The sequence below is a fragment of the Salmo trutta genome, chromosome 10 (genome assembly GCF_901001165.1).
Source record: "Salmo trutta chromosome 10, fSalTru1.1, whole genome shotgun sequence".
Classification (NCBI taxonomy): domain Eukaryota; kingdom Metazoa; phylum Chordata; class Actinopteri; order Salmoniformes; family Salmonidae; genus Salmo; species Salmo trutta.
In genome coordinates, this window is record NC_042966.1 from 37,998,684 (window position 1) to 38,016,107 (window position 17,424).

General features: G+C 46.5%; 1 protein-coding gene across 3 annotated transcripts in view; it reads right to left on the bottom strand.

The window, feature by feature from the left end:
• Positions 1-7: 7 nt before the first annotated feature.
• The window catches only part of LOC115201685 (serine/threonine-protein kinase LMTK1), a 100,330-nt gene continuing 82,913 nt past the window's right edge, over positions 8-17,424 (bottom strand). For 2 of the 3 annotated variants that reach the window (XM_029765508.1, XM_029765510.1), the window contains 8 exons: positions 17,109-17,242; positions 14,677-14,883; positions 13,862-14,011; positions 12,845-13,047; positions 8,498-12,036; positions 4,557-4,680; positions 3,753-3,980; positions 8-3,585 (listed from right to left, as the gene is read on the bottom strand). In XM_029765508.1, coding sequence (XP_029621368.1) covers positions 3,554-3,585; positions 3,753-3,980; positions 4,557-4,680; positions 8,498-12,036; positions 12,845-13,047; positions 13,862-14,011; positions 14,677-14,883; positions 17,109-17,242 — 4,617 coding nt within the window. In that variant the 3' untranslated portion in view covers positions 8-3,553. The remainder of the gene's footprint in view (positions 3,586-3,752; positions 3,981-4,556; positions 4,681-8,497; positions 12,037-12,844; positions 13,048-13,861; positions 14,012-14,676; positions 14,884-17,108; positions 17,243-17,424) is intronic. The other variant, XM_029765509.1, reaches the window with a different exon arrangement.

Consider the following 17,424-nt stretch of genomic DNA (forward strand, 5'->3'; position numbering starts at 1 on the left):
ACACACATTGATGTGTAAAACACTTTATTTATATTTCATAACGTACAGAAAGTAGAGTGGGGTGGGGCATATCTTACTGACAGCATCCCTAAACTAGTCCTGTTTGTTTAAATCACGACCAGGGCACATCTTACTGACAGCATCCCTAAACTAGTCCTGTTTGTTTAAATCACGACCAGGACACATCTTACTGACAGCATCCCTAAACTAGTCCTGTTTGTTTAAATCACGACCAGGACACATCTTACTGACAGCATCCCTAAAGTAGTCCTGTTTGTTTAAATCACGACCAGGACACATCTTACTGACAGCATCCCTAAACTAGTCCTGTTTGTTTAAATCACGACCAGGACACATCTTACTGACAGCATCCCTAAACTAGTCCTGTTTGTTTAAATCACGACCAGGACACATCTTACTGACAGCATCCCTAAACTAGTCCTGTTTGTTTAAATCACGACCAGGGCACATCTTACTGACAGCATCCCTAAACTAGTCCTGTTTGTTTAAATCACGACCAGGGCAAGGCCTAACATTGCTCATCATCACATCCCTTTCGTCTCACTAGCCTGGGCACCAGGAGTGGCATGATGGCACAAACAGACTGGTACCCAGGCTATAGTCTCACCACTAGTGGGTTAAAACAATCTAGATCAAATATCCTATGTTCCTATTTGCCCCAATACTTCATTAAATACTTCTCTTTGGCAACAATAAAACATAAATACATGTACTTTTAACTCTCACTTCCAGGTACATTCCAGGTCATTTCTTGTTATTCTTAAATGAAATGTTTCTTTTTTGAGATACAAAAATAGTCCATACAGACAGCGCTCTAGATGGATCTATGGATGCTAAACTATTACAGAATAGTAAATCCCTAGAAAGGCTAAACACTAAACAGAACACACTTACTGCATGGAGACCAGAGTCGATCTTTAAAACAAAGAAATAGAATCTATGTAATTCCATATCTATGTTTTGAACTGAATTGACAACCTGGTTCTTTGAGGCTAAAGACTAGAGTGATATTAGCCTGGTCCCAGATCAGTTTGTACTGTCTTGCCAACCTATAGTATGGTCATTGGAGTAGGCAAGAGGGTACAAACGGACCTGAGACCATGCTACAGTGTTTGGCTTACCAGGCTGGTATAGCAGGTTACAACCACATCCATCTTTTTTCATTTCTATAGCAAACACATTTTCACATACATAGCAAAAGTCCATGAATTCAAAATGTATTTTCCATTGTTAAAATCGTGAAAACAATACACTGACTAATCCATGTAACATCACCAACCCCTTGACCACACAGCTGATCACAATACGTTAAGACTAAACCAGTTCTCAATTCTGTAGTCTTCCAACAGTCATTTCATTATTTCTTCTTCAACATTTTACCGAAGCCACTTGAAAATCATTTGTTTGTTCGTCCATTCTTTAAGTTGCATTTCAAGGTTTCATATTTCTTAAAAGTGAATATTTCATCAAAAGTTTCCTATAAAAAATGATATGCTACTGTATCTATGGTATTTGTAAGCTTGTTGTACTTGTACTGCAGTTCCATTTTCAGAATCGGAATCAAAAATGTACAAGTTCTTTGATCGTATCACAAAGGATGTTCACCTCAAGAGTAGCAGACATATTACACAGTATGTGGTGCAGTGAAGCTCAACTCTGAGGGTAAGGGCAGGCAGCAACCCTCATCTGGGGATAAGACCGAAACCAACATAAGCTGTGTTTTACCACCACTATCTGCATGCATAGCACATGAATTTCAAGTCCTAAAAAAGCATTTATGGAAAGTCATCAATGATATTCCCTAAAAACTGACTTGGTGGATTCACACAATAGTTTGGGTCCAGGGATGTCTGTAAAAGAAACGAAACGGAGAAGGACATGTCCGTTATAAACTCTAATTTGCGTTGCAAAACGTTCTATGCCTGCTTGTTAGTGTACACTAATGATAACGCCACAGGCCTTCAGTGGCAGGGGAATAGTGACCCACACTGACAGATGGAGGGGAACAGTGACCCATACTGACAGATGGAGGAGAACAGTGACCCATACTGACAGATGGAGGGGAACAGTGACCCATAATGACAGATGGAGGGGAACAGTGACCCATACTGACAGATGGAGGGGAACAGTGACCCATACTGACAGATGGAGGGGGAAACTGACCCATACTGACAGATGGAGGGGAACAGTGACCCATACTGACAGATGGAGGGGAACAGTGACCCATACTGACAGATGGAGGGGAACAGTGACCCATACTGACAGATGGAGGGGAACAGTGACCCATACTGACAGATGGAGGGGGAAACTGACCCATACTGACAGATGGAGAGGGAAACTGACCCATACTGACAGATGGAGGGGAACAGTGACCCATACTGACAGATGGAGGGGGAAACTGACCCATACTGACAGATGGAGAGGGAAACTGACCCATACTGACAGATGGAGGGGAACAGTGACCCATAATGACAGATGGAGGGAAACAGTGACTCATACTGACAGATGGAGAGGGAAACTGACCCATACTGACAGATGGAGGGAACAGTGACCCATACTGACAGATGGAGGGGAACAGTGACCCACAATGACAGATGGAGGGGAACAGTGACCCATAATGACAGATGGAGGGAACAGTGACCCATACTGACAGATGGAGGGGAACAGTGACCCATAATGACAGATGGAGGGAACAGTGACCCATACTGACAGATGGAGGGGGAAACTGACCCATACTGGCAGATGGAGGGGAACAGTGACCCATAATGACAGATGGAGGGAAATAATGACTCTGGCACCCGTATTGGTGGAAATCATAAGGCCCGTATACAGTGGTGGTCCGACTCCTTTGAGGAAACAGTAGAATTACAAAATTCTCCTCCTTCAATCATTATTTGTGATATTTCGTTTATATTTTAAGATGACGAGTTAACTAATGTCTCATAGATATGCTCTTGGTACAGTCACTTTCAAACACCGATCGTTTGATGAAAAAACTTTCGTTGTTTCCTTTCCTTCATTGCTTTTCACTCCCTCCTTCTCTGAGAGGGGTGTTCTGTAAATCGTGTCTTCTGTTTTGATCTCCATGTTAAACAGCGGATCAATGAAAAATGATCGTCTGTCTTCCACGTAACAAGCGGTAATGTTGTGTGGTTCTACATAACATGCTGATAATGAGTGTCTATGGTGGCAAACAAGTAACACGTCTGTTCTAAAGTTTCTCTCTTTGTTCCCAAAAATATGTTGAATGCAACGTAAGTCTTTACCTTCATACAAGTCATTTTGAAAACATATATATTCTTCCTTGTATGTGTATATTATCATCATATAGTATTTGATATATTCTAATAGGTGTTGATTCTCTACTTTCACATCCCTTTTACAGACTCCTTTCAAAAAGTGTTCATTAATAATGAGGCACTGTCTTTTCAGAAAGCTGATGTCCAAAAAAAAACACTAAACAAAAATCATGTTTAGAGGCTCAGACATGTTTATATGGTGCAGTTCTTGCAGTGTCTGGGTGGCTGAGGTTCTATAGTACTCTGTCTCCATCCTCACTGCTCCCTGCACAGACAGACAGACAGACAGACAGACAGACAGACAGACAGACAGACAGACAGACAGACAGACAGACAGAATGCGTCATTATCCACTATGTAAAATCCATCCAATTAGTTATCCTCAAGAGGTGTTTGTGCACAGTCAATTTAAATGAAAACACCAGGACCCACCTGGACCAGAGTCCACGTCAGAGACGTGTGTGATGGAGAAGCGAGACACGTGGCTAGGGGAGACTGTGAAGCGGGAGTACTGCACTGCTGGTTTCGGCTCCGGGGCCTTGGAGGTCGAGGGCAGACTGGGTGTGGAGGGGGATGAGCCTGAGGAGGAGGCAGCCATCTTGGATGAGGAAGTGGGAATGGGCAACAGGGGGAAGTCATCCTCCCACTCATACCCTGCACCTTAGGAGAGGGAGAGGGAGAGGGAGAGAGAGAGAGGTAGGTAGGTGAAGGAAAAGAGAGAGAGAAAGGGAGGGAGGGAGAGAGGAAGGGAAGAGAGAGAGCGCATGAGAGAGGAAGGGAGAAGGGAAGAGAGAGAGAGGAAGGGAGAAGGGAAGAGGGAGAGAGAGCGAAAGAGAGAGAGAGAGAGAGAGAGAGAGAGAGAGATAGGTAGGTAGGTAGGTAGGTAGGTAGGTAGGTAGGTAGGTAGGTAGGTAGGTAGGTAGGTAGGTACAAAGGAGGAGAGAGAGAGAGAAGGAGGAAGAGAGAGAGGAAGGGAGAAAGGAAAAGAAAGAGAGAGGAAGCGCAAGAGAAAGAGGAAGGAAGAAAGGAAGAGAAAGAGAGTGGGAGAAGGGAAGAGAGAGACAGCGAGCAAGAGAGAGAGTAAGGGAGAAAGGAAAAGAGAGCAGTTTTGACATATCTACCTATTATATTTTACACATCTAAACTCATAGATTTGGATTGATTGTGAAATGAAATGCCGATTGACTTCAATCAATGTTTCAATGTAAGTAGTGGACTCTGGACTAGTGTACTTACTCTCTTCTGAGATGTTTCCATCTGAAGAGTCATCAGAGGTTGGCTGTTTGACCAGTGAACCCTGTCCGCTGGTCTCAGCCCCTGGAGAGAACCCATGCTCAGCCAGCTCTTTAGTGGGACTCTGCTGGAAATGGACAGTACAGGTTACAGCTATGGCAAGTGTGCATTTCAAATTAATATACAGCATATATCCAAAACTATGTGGACACCCCATCAAATTACTGGATTCGGCTATTTCAACAACACTCGTTGTGGACAGGTGTATAAAATCAAGCATACAGCCATGCAATCTCCATATACAAATATTGGCAGTAGACGGGCATTACTGAAGAGCTCATTCACTTTCAACGTGGCACCGTCATAGGATGCCACCTTTCCAACAAGTCAGTTCATCAAATTTCTGCCCTGCTAGAGCTGCCCCGGTCAACTGTAAGTGCTTTTATTGTAAAGTGGAAACGTCTAGGAGCAACAACGGCTCAGCCACGAAGTAGTTGGCCACACAAGCTCAAAAAACGGGACCGCCGAGTGCTGTAGCTTGTAGCGTGTAAAAATCGCCTGTCCTCGGTTACCACTCTCACTACCAAGTTCCAAACTGCCTCTGGAGGCATAGTCAGCACAATAACTGTTCCTTGGGAGCTTCATGAAATGGGTTTCTATGGCTGAGCAGCCACACACAAGCCTAAGATCACCATGTGCAATGCCAAGTGTCAGCTGGAGTGGCGCTAAGCTCGCCGACATTGTGGAAACACGTTTCCAAACACTGGAGTGATCAATCATGCTTCACCATCTGGCAGCATCCGACGGACAAATATGGGTTTGGCGGAATCCAGGAAAACGCTATCTGCTCCAATGCATAGTGCCAACTGTAGAATTTGGTGGAGGAGGAATAATGGTCTGGGGCTGTTTTTCATGGTTCAGGCCCCTTAGTTCCAATGAAAGGAAATCTTAACGCTACAGCATCCAATGACATTCTAGACAATTCTGTGCTTCCAACTTTGTGGCAACAGTTTGGAGAATGCCCTTCCTGTTTGAGCATGACAATGCCCCCGTTCGGTGTGGAAGTACTTGGCTGGCCTGCACAGAGCCCTGACCTCAACCCCATCAAACACCTTTGGGATGAATTGGAATGCCGACTGCGAGCCAGGCCTAATCGCCCAACATCAGTGCCTGACCTCACTAATGCTCTTGTGGCTGTATGGAAGCAAGTCCCCACAGCAATGTTCCAACATCTAGTGGAAAGCCTTCCCAGAAGAGTGGAGGCTGTCATAGCATCAAAGGGGGGGGACCAAGTCCATATTAATGCCCATGATTTTGGAATGAGATGTTCGATAAGCAGCTGTCCACATACTTTTGGTCATGTAGTGTACAGTTGAAGTCGGAAGTTTACATACACCTTAGCCAAATACATTTAAACTCTGTTTTTCACAATTCCTGACATTTAATCCTAGTAAATATTCCCTGCCTTAGGTCAGTTAGGATCACCACTTTATTTTAAGAATGTAAAAAGTCAGAATAATAGTAGAGCGAATTATTTATTTCAGCTTTTATTTCTTTCATCACATTCCCAGTGGGTCAAAAGTTTACATACTAAATTAGTATTTGGTAACATTGTCTTTAAATTGTGTCAAACGTTTCGGCTAGCCTTCCACAAGCTTCCCACAATAAGTTGGGTGAATTTTGGCCCATTCCTCCTGACAGAGCTGGTGTAACTGAGTCAGGTTTGTAGGCCTCTTTGCTCGCACACGCTTCTTCAGTTCTGCCAACACATTTTCTATGGGATTGAGGTCAGGGCTTTGTGATGGCCACTCAAATACCTTGACTTTGTTGTCCTTAAGCCATTTTGCCACAACTTTGGAAGTATGCTTGGGGTCATTATCCATTTGGAAGACCCATTTGTGACCAAGCTTTAACTTCCTGACTGATATCTTGAGACGTTGCTTCAATATATCCACATCATTTTCCTGCCTCATGATGCCATCTATTTTGTGAAGTGCACCAGTACACCTGCAGCAAAGCACCCGCACGACATGATGCTGCCTCCCCCGCGCTTCACGGTTGGGATGGTGATCTTCGGCTTGCAAACCTCACCCTTTTTCCTCCAAACATAACGATGGTTATTATGGCCAAACAGTTATATTTCTGTTTCATCAGACCAGAGGACATTTCTCCAAAAAAGTACGCCCCATGTGCAGCTGCAAACCGTAGTGTGGCTTTTTTATGGCGCTTTTGGAGCAGTGGCTTCTTCCTTGCTGAGCGGCCTTTCAGGTTATGTTGATATAGGACTCGTTTTACTGTGGATATAGATACTTTTGTACCCGTTTCCTCCAGCATCTTCGCAAGGTCTTTTGCTGTTGTTCTGGGATTGATTTGCACTTTTCGCACCAAAGTATGTTCATCTCTAGGAGACAGAACGCGTCTCCTTCCTGAGCGGTATGACGGCTGCGTGGTCCCATGGTGTTTATACCTGCCTATTGTTTGTACAGATGAACGTGGTACCTTCAGGCGTTTGGAAATTGCTCCCAAGGATGAACCAGACTTGTGGAGGTCTTGGGTGATTTCTTTTGATTTTCCCATGATGTCAAGAAAAGAGGCACTGAGTTTGAAGGTAGGCCTTGAAATACATCTACAGGAACACCTCCAATTGACTCAAATTATGTCAATTAGCCTATCAGAAGCTTCTAAAGGCACAGCCAACCTAGTGTATGTAAACTTCTGACCCACTGGAATTGTGATACAGTGAATTGTAAGTGAAATAATCTGTCTGTGCACAATTGTTGGAAAAATGACTTGTGTCATTCACAAAGTAGATGTCATAACCGACTTGCCAAAACTATAGTTTGTTAACAAGAAATGTGTGGAGTCGTTGAAAAACGAGTTTTAATGACTCCAACCTATGTGTATGTAAACTTCTGACTTCAACTGTATATATACAGTTCAGTAGTAAGTCTAGTTTAATTCAAGTTACCTAGGAACAACAAATACCTTATTTCTCCAATATCATGTCTGTGAATTAGATTTAATGAGAAAAGCAGAAAAACGACCTTGAACTTAGTGAAGTACCATAATGCAGCAACTACCCTTTAACTTGTTTCACTTCATCTGTGAGTGACACCTACCACCACCACTACCACCACCACTACCACCACAACCACTACTAAAACCACAACTACCACCACCACTACCACCACTACGCTGCCACCACCACTATCACCACTACCACCACCACTACCACCACTACCACTACTAAAACCACAACTACCACCACCACTACCTCTACTAAAACCACAACTACCACCACCACCACCACTACCACTACTAAAACCACAACTACCACCACCACTACCACCACTACCACTACTAAAACCACAACTACCACCACCAATACCACCACCACTACCACACTACCACCACTATGCTGCCACCACCACTATCACCACTACCACCACAACTACCACCACCACTACCACCACTACGCTGCCACCACCACTATCACCACTACCACCACACTACCACCACTACGCTGCCACCACCACTATCTCCACTACCACTACCACCACCACTATCACCACTATCACCACTACTACCACCACTACTACCACCACCACCAATATCACTACCACCACCACCACCACCACTATCCCTACCACTACAACCACCACCACTATCCCTACCACTACAACCACTACCACCACCTATCACAATTACCACCACTAACACCAGCATCACTACCACCACAGCTACCACCATCATCACTACCACCACCACTACCACCACCTATCACAATTACCACCACTACCACCACCACTACCACTAACACCACTACCACAATTACCACCACAACCACCACCACTGCCACCACCATCACTACCACCACAACTACCACCATCATCACTACCACCACCACTACCACCACTACCACAACTACCACTACCCCTACTCACCTGGTCAAACAGGTAAACGGTGACGTCGTCAAAAAAGGACACCACTTTCTTCTTGTGTTCCAGCAGGTCATCGGCAAGCAACTCGGCGGTGAGCGGGGTGGGCATCTTCAGTAGACTACGTAGGTTATGAGCATCGCTACAGTCGCTCACCACAATGGGTACAGCATGGTTCTCCTCCCCGCTCTCCTCCCCTCCACTCTGCTCCTCCTGAACACTGTAATTGCTCAGCTCCTCGTCTGACTCACTCTCATCGGAGTCAACATCTCCGTCCTCCTCGTCCGCCTCCCCCCCATCCATGGGCAACTCCCGGCCCAGAGGGGGAGTCATTGGGGGGAGAGGAGGAGAAGGGGTGGAGGGAGGGGGAGGAGAGGAGAGAGGAGGGGTGGAGGGAGGGGGAGGAGAGGAGAGAGGAGGGGTGGAGGGAGGGGGAGGAGAGAAGGAGAAGCGTTGACGTCGTGCGGGAGGACTGTTCTCTTCGTCATTATCGTCCTTCTCGAGGGTCTCTGGCATTTTGGTAAATGCTTCTTCTAGGAAGTCTGCTGTTTCTAAGGCTTCAGATGAGTCCTCCATGTCCCTTTGCTCTCCTTCATCCTTTTCCTCCTTCTCCTTGGTACAAGAGCTGGTTTCAGTACAGCTGCTCCTCTGGAGTTCACCCAGGGCTTCCTCCATAGCCCCCACTACCTCTGCAGCCCAGTCTCCCAGGGAAGAGGGTTTCTCCTGGGCAGGCCATCCTTCCGACCCTTTCTTTACTTCTCCAGAGAGAATGGAGGCCAGCTCTAGCTCTAGCCCCAGCTCTAGCCCTTCATCCTGGGTGCACTCTTCTGTCAGGCATCCTTCCATCTCCGGGTCTTCACTCTCCTCCAGAAGAAGAGCTGAGGTCTCCACTCCCTCCTCTATCTGAAGAGGGCTGAGTTCCCTCTTCACTGTCAGCCTCTCTTCCACTTCTCCCTCCTCCACTCCTACATTTTCATCACCCCCTACTTTGTCACCCCCCTCATCCCTGGAAAGACGTTCGTTCTCATTGTCAGAGAAGTAGGCAGAGTCCCTGTAAGGGTTCTTCTCACTGAGTGGGGTCAGACCCTTCTCTTTGTCTGTGGTCTGTGAGGCTGCTAGAGGCACATCTTCATCCAGGGTCGGTTCATCCTCATCATCCAGTGGGGCCACCTCGGCCTCCTCTCCCCCCTCTTCCCCCTCTTCATCCAGGCTGGTGTCCAGGACAGACTCCCCCAGTGGGCCCCGAGGCTCGTTGTGGGGCTCCTTGGGGACGAACTCTGGGCTCTCATTGTTCTCTGTGTCGTACCCGCTGTCCATTGCCTTGGGGGAGGAGCTAGATGGGTGGGAGGAGCTGGAGGCGGGGCTGAAAGCCTCGCAGGTGGAGCCGACTGCTGAAGGCATCAGGTCCATGGAGGCCATGGAATCGGGGGTTCCCACCTGCTTCTGCAGGGACTTGAGGGGATGGGCCAGGGACGGGGAGGCGTTAGGGTCCCCAACCGATGCCTCGTCGGCGAAGATCTCTGAGGTCGAGTCGGTGATGTCATCATCTTCATCGTCGTCGGTGCAGCAGTCGGAGATGTCCACTAGACTGATGCTGGAGCAGTGGTCTCTGTCTAGGCCGCAGTCTAACGTATGGCTCAGCTCTGACTCTTGCTCGACCACGGCGTCTAGGTCAGGAACATTCACTGAGGAGAGGATCAGAATCACACCCTCTGGTTTAGGGTCTGTGAGAACCCCTTTGTCTTCTGTACTAACCTCTCCCTTGGGGTCTATTGAAAGGGTATTGTCCATAGTGACGTCAACATATTGCTCAGAGTGGTCTAGAGGGGTTTTGCTGGTCTTAGTGTTGTGCGTTAGGATTGGTTTAGGACCTCCCGGTGCTGGCGACAGATTCACACTCTCTTCCTCGTTGTTGGGTATCTCTACAATCTTATTGCTGTAGTCGTCCCTGGTGTAGTTCTGCACCACTAAGCCTATGAGGGGGTCGACGAAATGAGAGTGGCAGCACTCGATGGGGGGCGGTTCTACCTCCCTCTCCCCCTCCCCCTCGTGGCACATGTAGATGTAGGTATTACAGGCGTCCCCTGAGGGGACCAGGGCATGATGGTTCCCCAAGACTAGACAGCCGCTGTCATTAGCCGAAGCCGATGTAGCCTCCAGGTAGTCTATGGGTTTCACTGCAGCAGAGACAGAGGAGCGGAAGGTCAGGCAGTGCTCTTCAGGCCACGAGTCCTCTATGTCGGTAGTGGGCATAGTGTAGTGGAAGTCTTCATAGGGATCCTGTTGTTGTCTACAGCCAGCATGTCCACTATGGCCAAGGCTTAGACCCAGGCCTAGACTGTTGTTGTTAGTGGAGGGGTTGGAAAGGTTACTACTGTTACTCCTCAGCCTCTCTGAGAATATATCCTCTTCTTCAGCCGAGTCGCTGTCCCGGTGACAGATGAAGAGGGCCTCTTCCGACGCCATAGTGATGCTGACTGAGTGGGCGTGGTCTGGCATGGTCGGTATGGTTTTCCGCAGAGAACCCATCATGTCATAGTAGCCGCCAGTGACGCTACTCCCCCCGATGATGGAGCCTGGGCCCTGGGTCGTCTCCAAGTAGGGGTCGCCTACCCCAAAAGGAGGACCACCATCCTGGAGATGGGTGCTGATGGAGGGAGATATCCCCAGAGGGTTGTCCAGTTCCCCCAGGGCCTGACGCAGGCTACGGGACCCCCAGCTCTCCAGATGGGGCTCGGGGGGAGAGTGTTCCTGCCCCATCAGGTAATGCTGGTCCATCCCCAGACCCATGTGGTGGCCTATGCCCATGGGAGGTGAGTGTTCGTAGTAGTACCCCCCGTCCCGGTCCTTGTAGGAGACGTAGTGACCAGCCTCCCATGGTCTCAGGGGGCTGGAGTCAGAGACATGGGGCTCCATTGTCAGGGAGATGTCTGAGTCATACGCTCCAACACCCCCATCTTTGCAGACGTCTGCTGACCAGTAGGAGTCTACAGGCTTGGAGTGGGCCTGGGGGGGACATGCACCCATCCCCATCATACACTGCCCTGAGTCTGCACTGCCACTGCCGGTCAGGAAGCTCCCGTGGCTGCCCTGGTAGTCTGGACTGTAGGAGTACATGGTGTAGTCCACGCCAGGCTCCTCCATGCGGATGTAGTACTCAGAGCTCACTGAAGGACTACGGGCGCTGAGCACCGGCACCACCCCGACCCCAGAAACATGCAGCGTCTTGTGCTCATAGTAGGAAGGGGACACTCCCAGAGTGAGCCCCTCCATCTCCACCCCACCACTGCCCCCCACCATTCCACCTGGGTAGTATAGGTCCTGGCAGTGGTGGTTGACGACCCCCAGGGTACCGCTGGAGGATGAGGCAGCGTGGTGGTAAGGCTGCTCCACCCCGATCCCCGCCTGGGTCTGCTCCCACTTGTACTGGAAGTTCAGACCGTGGCTGGTCTCTGTCACGGTCAGTATATCATCTCCTGATTCGCTGTGGTAACCATCACATCCAGAAAACTGCTCCAGCAGAGGGAAGGAGGAGGAGGGGAGGTCTGAAGACAGACAGACAGACAGATACTTTGTTCATTCCCAAGGGGACATTTTACATCTAACAGCAGCAGAGCTTAATGGGAAATTTTACTGCTGCTCTTTCTCTGTATATCCATTAATATGTTATTAACATACTGTATAATGTGTCATAAAAATCTAGAATATCCTCAGTACAAATATCAGCATTTCTGCATCTCACCAGTAGAAACGGGCCATCTACTTTTCCTGGTTGTAAGCAAACCACACTATCCAGAATTCATAGCACCTTCAAGGGTGGGAACACAACTGGACAAGGAAGTAGGGCTCCCGTCAGGCTGTAGTCTTTACAAAGCCAGCGATAATACTAGACCTAGATATCCTGTAATGTCCTTGTAGAGTTGAACATCGTTGAGACAAGTTCAATGGCTCTCTTGAACAAGGACAACTATTTCTACTCGCTGCTAGCATGATCGTACAATTGGCAAAACACAAAGGCCACAATAGTTGCTACAAAACATGACTCCATACATTTTTATATCAGGCAGCAGGCTCAATCAACCGATGACGTCATTGGTTGAACACTCCTGGCGCGAAAATAAAAACTAATACTGCTATAGTGCATAATTACATCTGAAACACCCACTCATCAATCAAAATGATGTAGGGAGACTCCAAAAACACTCTTAACAGTGAAGTCTCCCTTTAATAAACTAAAGTCATATTGAAAAGAGCAGATTCTGTTTTCTTCTGAGACGCACAATGTGTGCGAGACAAAAAACACAGAACACAAAGTAATCATGAGCCATAAAAAGTGTCCTGAACATGATGTACCAGTGACCAGGGCTCCGGCCCCGTGATGTAGGCTGCTGCTGCGGCCGGCATTGGGGTTGGGACGCAGGGAGTTCCAGCGCCTCTCAAAGTCCTCCTCGGCCTCACTGGCCCCCTTGGCACACAGGTAGCTGAGTAACAGGTGAACCTCTTCTGTATCGGGCCTCTGGTCTGGTTGGAGCCAGCAGAACTGCAGCACCTCATACCTGGTGACAAGATGGCACACACACCAAAATAACCATTACAACAATCATGGGATACATGTAGGAAGATATAATGAACCACAAATCAGCAGTGGCCAAGTTGTGCATTTGGGAATAGGGTTCCATTTGGGAATAGGGTTCCATTTAGGAATAGGGTTCCATTTGGGAATAGGGTTCCATTTAGGAATAGGGTTCCATTTGGGAATAGGGTTCCATTTAGGAATAGGGTTCCATTTGGGAATAGGGTTCCATTTGGGATGCAAATGAAATGTGCAGAAAATGAAAACCAGCACACAGTATCTGCATTTGTATTGGAATCCGATGAGGAATCAAGCATATTCTTATCCTATGAGAGATGGGTTTTAATTACCTCCTCCATCTTCAGAGATAACGAGATTGGATCCATTTTGTTTTACGCATCATCACATCAGTCATATTTATGTATGCGCACTCTTATTCTCTATTTAGTTTGCTACTTTTGACCAGAGCCATGTGCTCTGGATAGGGAACACAGCGCCATTTGGGACACAGCATATGATGTCACTGAGACACTAGAATGAGAAGATATTGATGGGACATAGAGCGAGAGCCACAGATTACTTATTAAGGTTTAGAACGAGGAAAGGTAAGATTGTGTGTGTGTGTGTGCTCCTGTGTTGCTCCCTTGTGTGTGTGTGTGTGTGTGTGTGTGTGTGTGTGTGTGTGTGTGTGTGTGTGTGTGTGTGTGTGTGTGTGTGTGTGTGTGTGTGTGTGTGTGTGTGTGTGTGTGTGTGTGTGTGTGTGTGTGTGCGTGTGTGTGCGTACGTGCGTGACTTACCAGCGCTCTGCCAAGGGTATTTTGAGCAGGGGCTTGGGCAGTCTGAGCTGCTGATCCCTCACGGCGTAGGTTAACACCTGTCTGTCAGAGTAGTGTCTGTACGGCTGGTTCCCCAACTCAAATAACTCCCAGAGAGTAACCCCCAGAGACCTGAGAGAGAACAGAAAGACCACAGAAACCCTCTCAACATCACACTATAGAATCACGGAGAAGAACAACACCTGAAGCATTACCACCAATATTTATTGGGAAAAACATTTGGCAAATATATCTGCGGGGTTCACAGAATGACAGAAAGGACACAAGATCAGCGTGGATTTACAGAGTGGTTTAAATGGACACAGATTTATGATTAGTCAATAACTCAGCCTTATTTTGACCAATCCTTAGCCCCCCCCCCCCAAAAAAAAAAAAATCCTTTGTCAACATTTTTTTATTTTTTATTAAGAATAACAAACGGTTTTGCTGTGAACCCCTAATTACGTTCACATATTTTATGGTGTCGGTTTCTAGATAGGGACAGTTTTCCGGATACAAATTCAGCCCTAGTCCTAGACTAAAAAGCATTGAGGTTGTTCTTAGTCCAGGATTTGGCTGAATGTGAGTCAGGGAAACTGGCCCATAGGGTTGAACTTGTAATACTAGATAATTGGTTTCTGAATGCTCTCTCTACCATGATCTCTGGAATCGAACCCACTATCGAAGCGTTGCAACTTCCATGCTCTACCAACTGAGCTCTCTCCACCAGAAGGTTGCCATGGACTACCTATACTGATTGATTGATTGATTGTTTGATTAATTAAATCATTCATTACCAGACGTTGCTCTGTTTACTCTGGTCCACCACCAGAAGGTTGCCATGGACTTCATCTATGAGTTCTGGAGCGATCCAACGCAGAGGCACGTACATCTGGTCTGATGTCTCAAAGTAGTCCTCTTTGTACTTGCTGTGTGACAGGCCGTAGTCTCCGATCTTCACTGTGACATCAGCGGTCAACAGGCAGTTTCTCAGGGCCAGGTCACTGCAGGGAACACAGAGAACACATTTCTACATTAGAGGATAACTGATTGATGTCTATGCATAACAGTCAAGTTATCATGGTGAGACCATGCATGGTTAGTCTGACATGTTCATTACTGTACTAAAATACTTATAGAAACTCAGTCAATAAATGTCTTTACATTGTTACTTATCAATTCAAACCATTCCTAATAATGATATATGTCATTTAGCAGACACAATTTACAATCATCCGTGCGTACATTTTACGTATCGGCAGCCCTGGGAATCAACCCCACTATCCTGGCATAGCAACCACCATGACCTACCAATTGAACCATACGGGACCTCATTCCTCATTAAGTGGATGTTGTAGATGTCAGTGAAAGAAAGAGCAGGGGTCACTCTGGAGAGAAGGGGTCCCCCCCTGCAACAAAATCACTGATGCTGGAGTCTATGAAGAGGCACTCAGGCAGCACCAGGATATTGTTACAGGAAGAAACCAGCAGGAACCAGGAAGAAGAGCCAACCAATCACAGCTGCAGGATTCTGGTAAACTAGCCTCAACCCAGCCATTCTAGGTTTCTCCAGAAGGAGAATACGTTGACTACAGGGTACCAGTCGTCAGGGTAATATCAGTATCAAACAATGCCATTGAGTGGTTTGTAGTATAACAAGTACAACTTGTGTCTGTGTCTATGTAACTGTATATATATATATATATATATATACAGTGCCTTCGGAAAGTATTTAGACCCTTTGACTTTTTCCACATTTTGTTACGTTGCAGCCTTATTCCAAAATTGAATAAATCGTTTTTTCCCTCATCAATCTACACACAATACCCCATAATGACAAAGCAAAAACTTAAATATCACATTTACGTTAAGTATTCAGACCCTTTATTCAGTACTTTGTTGAAGCACCTTTGGCAGCATCGAGAGTTTTTGGGTATGGCACTACAAGCTTGACACACCTATATTTGGGTAGTTTCTCCCATTCTTCTCTGCAGATCCTCTCAAGCTCTGTCAGGTTGGATGAGGAGCGTTGATGCACAGCTATTTTCAGGTCTCTCCAGAGATGTTCGATTGGGTTCAAGTCTGGGCTCTGGCTGGGCCACTCAAGGACATTCAGAGACTTGTCCTGAAGCCACTCCTGCGTTGTCTTAGCTGTGTGCTTAGGGTCATTGTCCTGTTGGAAGGTGAACCTTTGCCCCAGTTTAAGGCCCTGAGCGCTCTGGAGCAGGTTTTCATCAAAGATCTCGCTGTTCTTTGCGGCAATCATCTTTGCCTCGACCCTGACTAGTCCCCCAGTTCCTGCCTCTGAAAAACATCTCCATAGCATGATGCTGCCAACACCAACGCCAGGTTTCCTCCAGACGTGATGCTTGGTATTCAAATAGTTCAGTCTTTGTTTCATCAGACCAGAGAATCTTGTTTCTCATGGTCTGAGAGTCTTTAGGTGCCTTTTGGCAAACTCCAATAGGGCTATCATGTGCCTTTTACTGAGGAGTGGCTTCCGACTGGCCACTCTACCATAAAGGCAAGATTGGTGGACTGCTACAGAGATGGTTGTCCTTCTGGAAGATTCTTCCAGGAAGATTCTTCCAGAAGGACGACTTTTAATGTTGCAGAAATATTTTGGTACCCTTCCCCAGATCTGTGCCTTGACCTCATGGCTTGGTTTTTGCTCTGGCATGCACTGTCAACTGTGGTACCTTATATAGACAGGTGTGTGCCTTTCCAAATCATGTCCAATCAATTGAATTTACCACACGTGGACTCCAATGAAGTTGTAGAAACATCTCAAGGATGATCAATGGAAACAGGATGCACCTGAGCTAAATTTCGAGTCTCATAGCAAATGGTCTGAATACTTATGTAAAAAATATATTTCTGTTTTCATTTTTAATACATTTGCTAAAATGTCAAAACAACTTTTTTCACTTTGTCATTATGGGGTATGGTGTGTAGATTGCTGATTATTTTTTAAATTATTTTTAATCCATTTTAGAATAACGTAAAAAAAATGTGGAAAAAGTCAAGGGGTCTGAATAGTTTCAGAAGTCATTGTATATATACCAAGGATAGGGGCCAGAACAAAAATAAGTCTCTGACTTCCTGGTCACGTTTTCTGTATGTACAGTGTGTGTATATATATTATTGTTTTACTGACAAATGAAAATCAATCAATCAGTCAATCAATCGACAGATAGTGGCAGAGACAGATAGAGGGAGCAACACAGACCTGTGTATGAAGTTGTGTTTGTGCAGGTGCAAGAGTCCTGAGGCGATCTCACAGGCCATCCTCTGCAGTATCAGGGGTTCAGGGGTCATTGTGTCTGCAGCCCGACAGCTCCGCAGGTACCCTTTCACATCACCCTGGTGACATGAGGAGATATGGTGGAGATCAGAGTTGGGGTCAATTCCATAAAAAGTCCAGCCAATTGAGAAAGTAAACACACTTATTATTCTACAAGTTTACTCATGAAGAAGAATTTAAGAGAATTTGAATGTCAGTGTACTTCCTGAATTGACTAAAATTTAAAGGGGACTGACCCCCA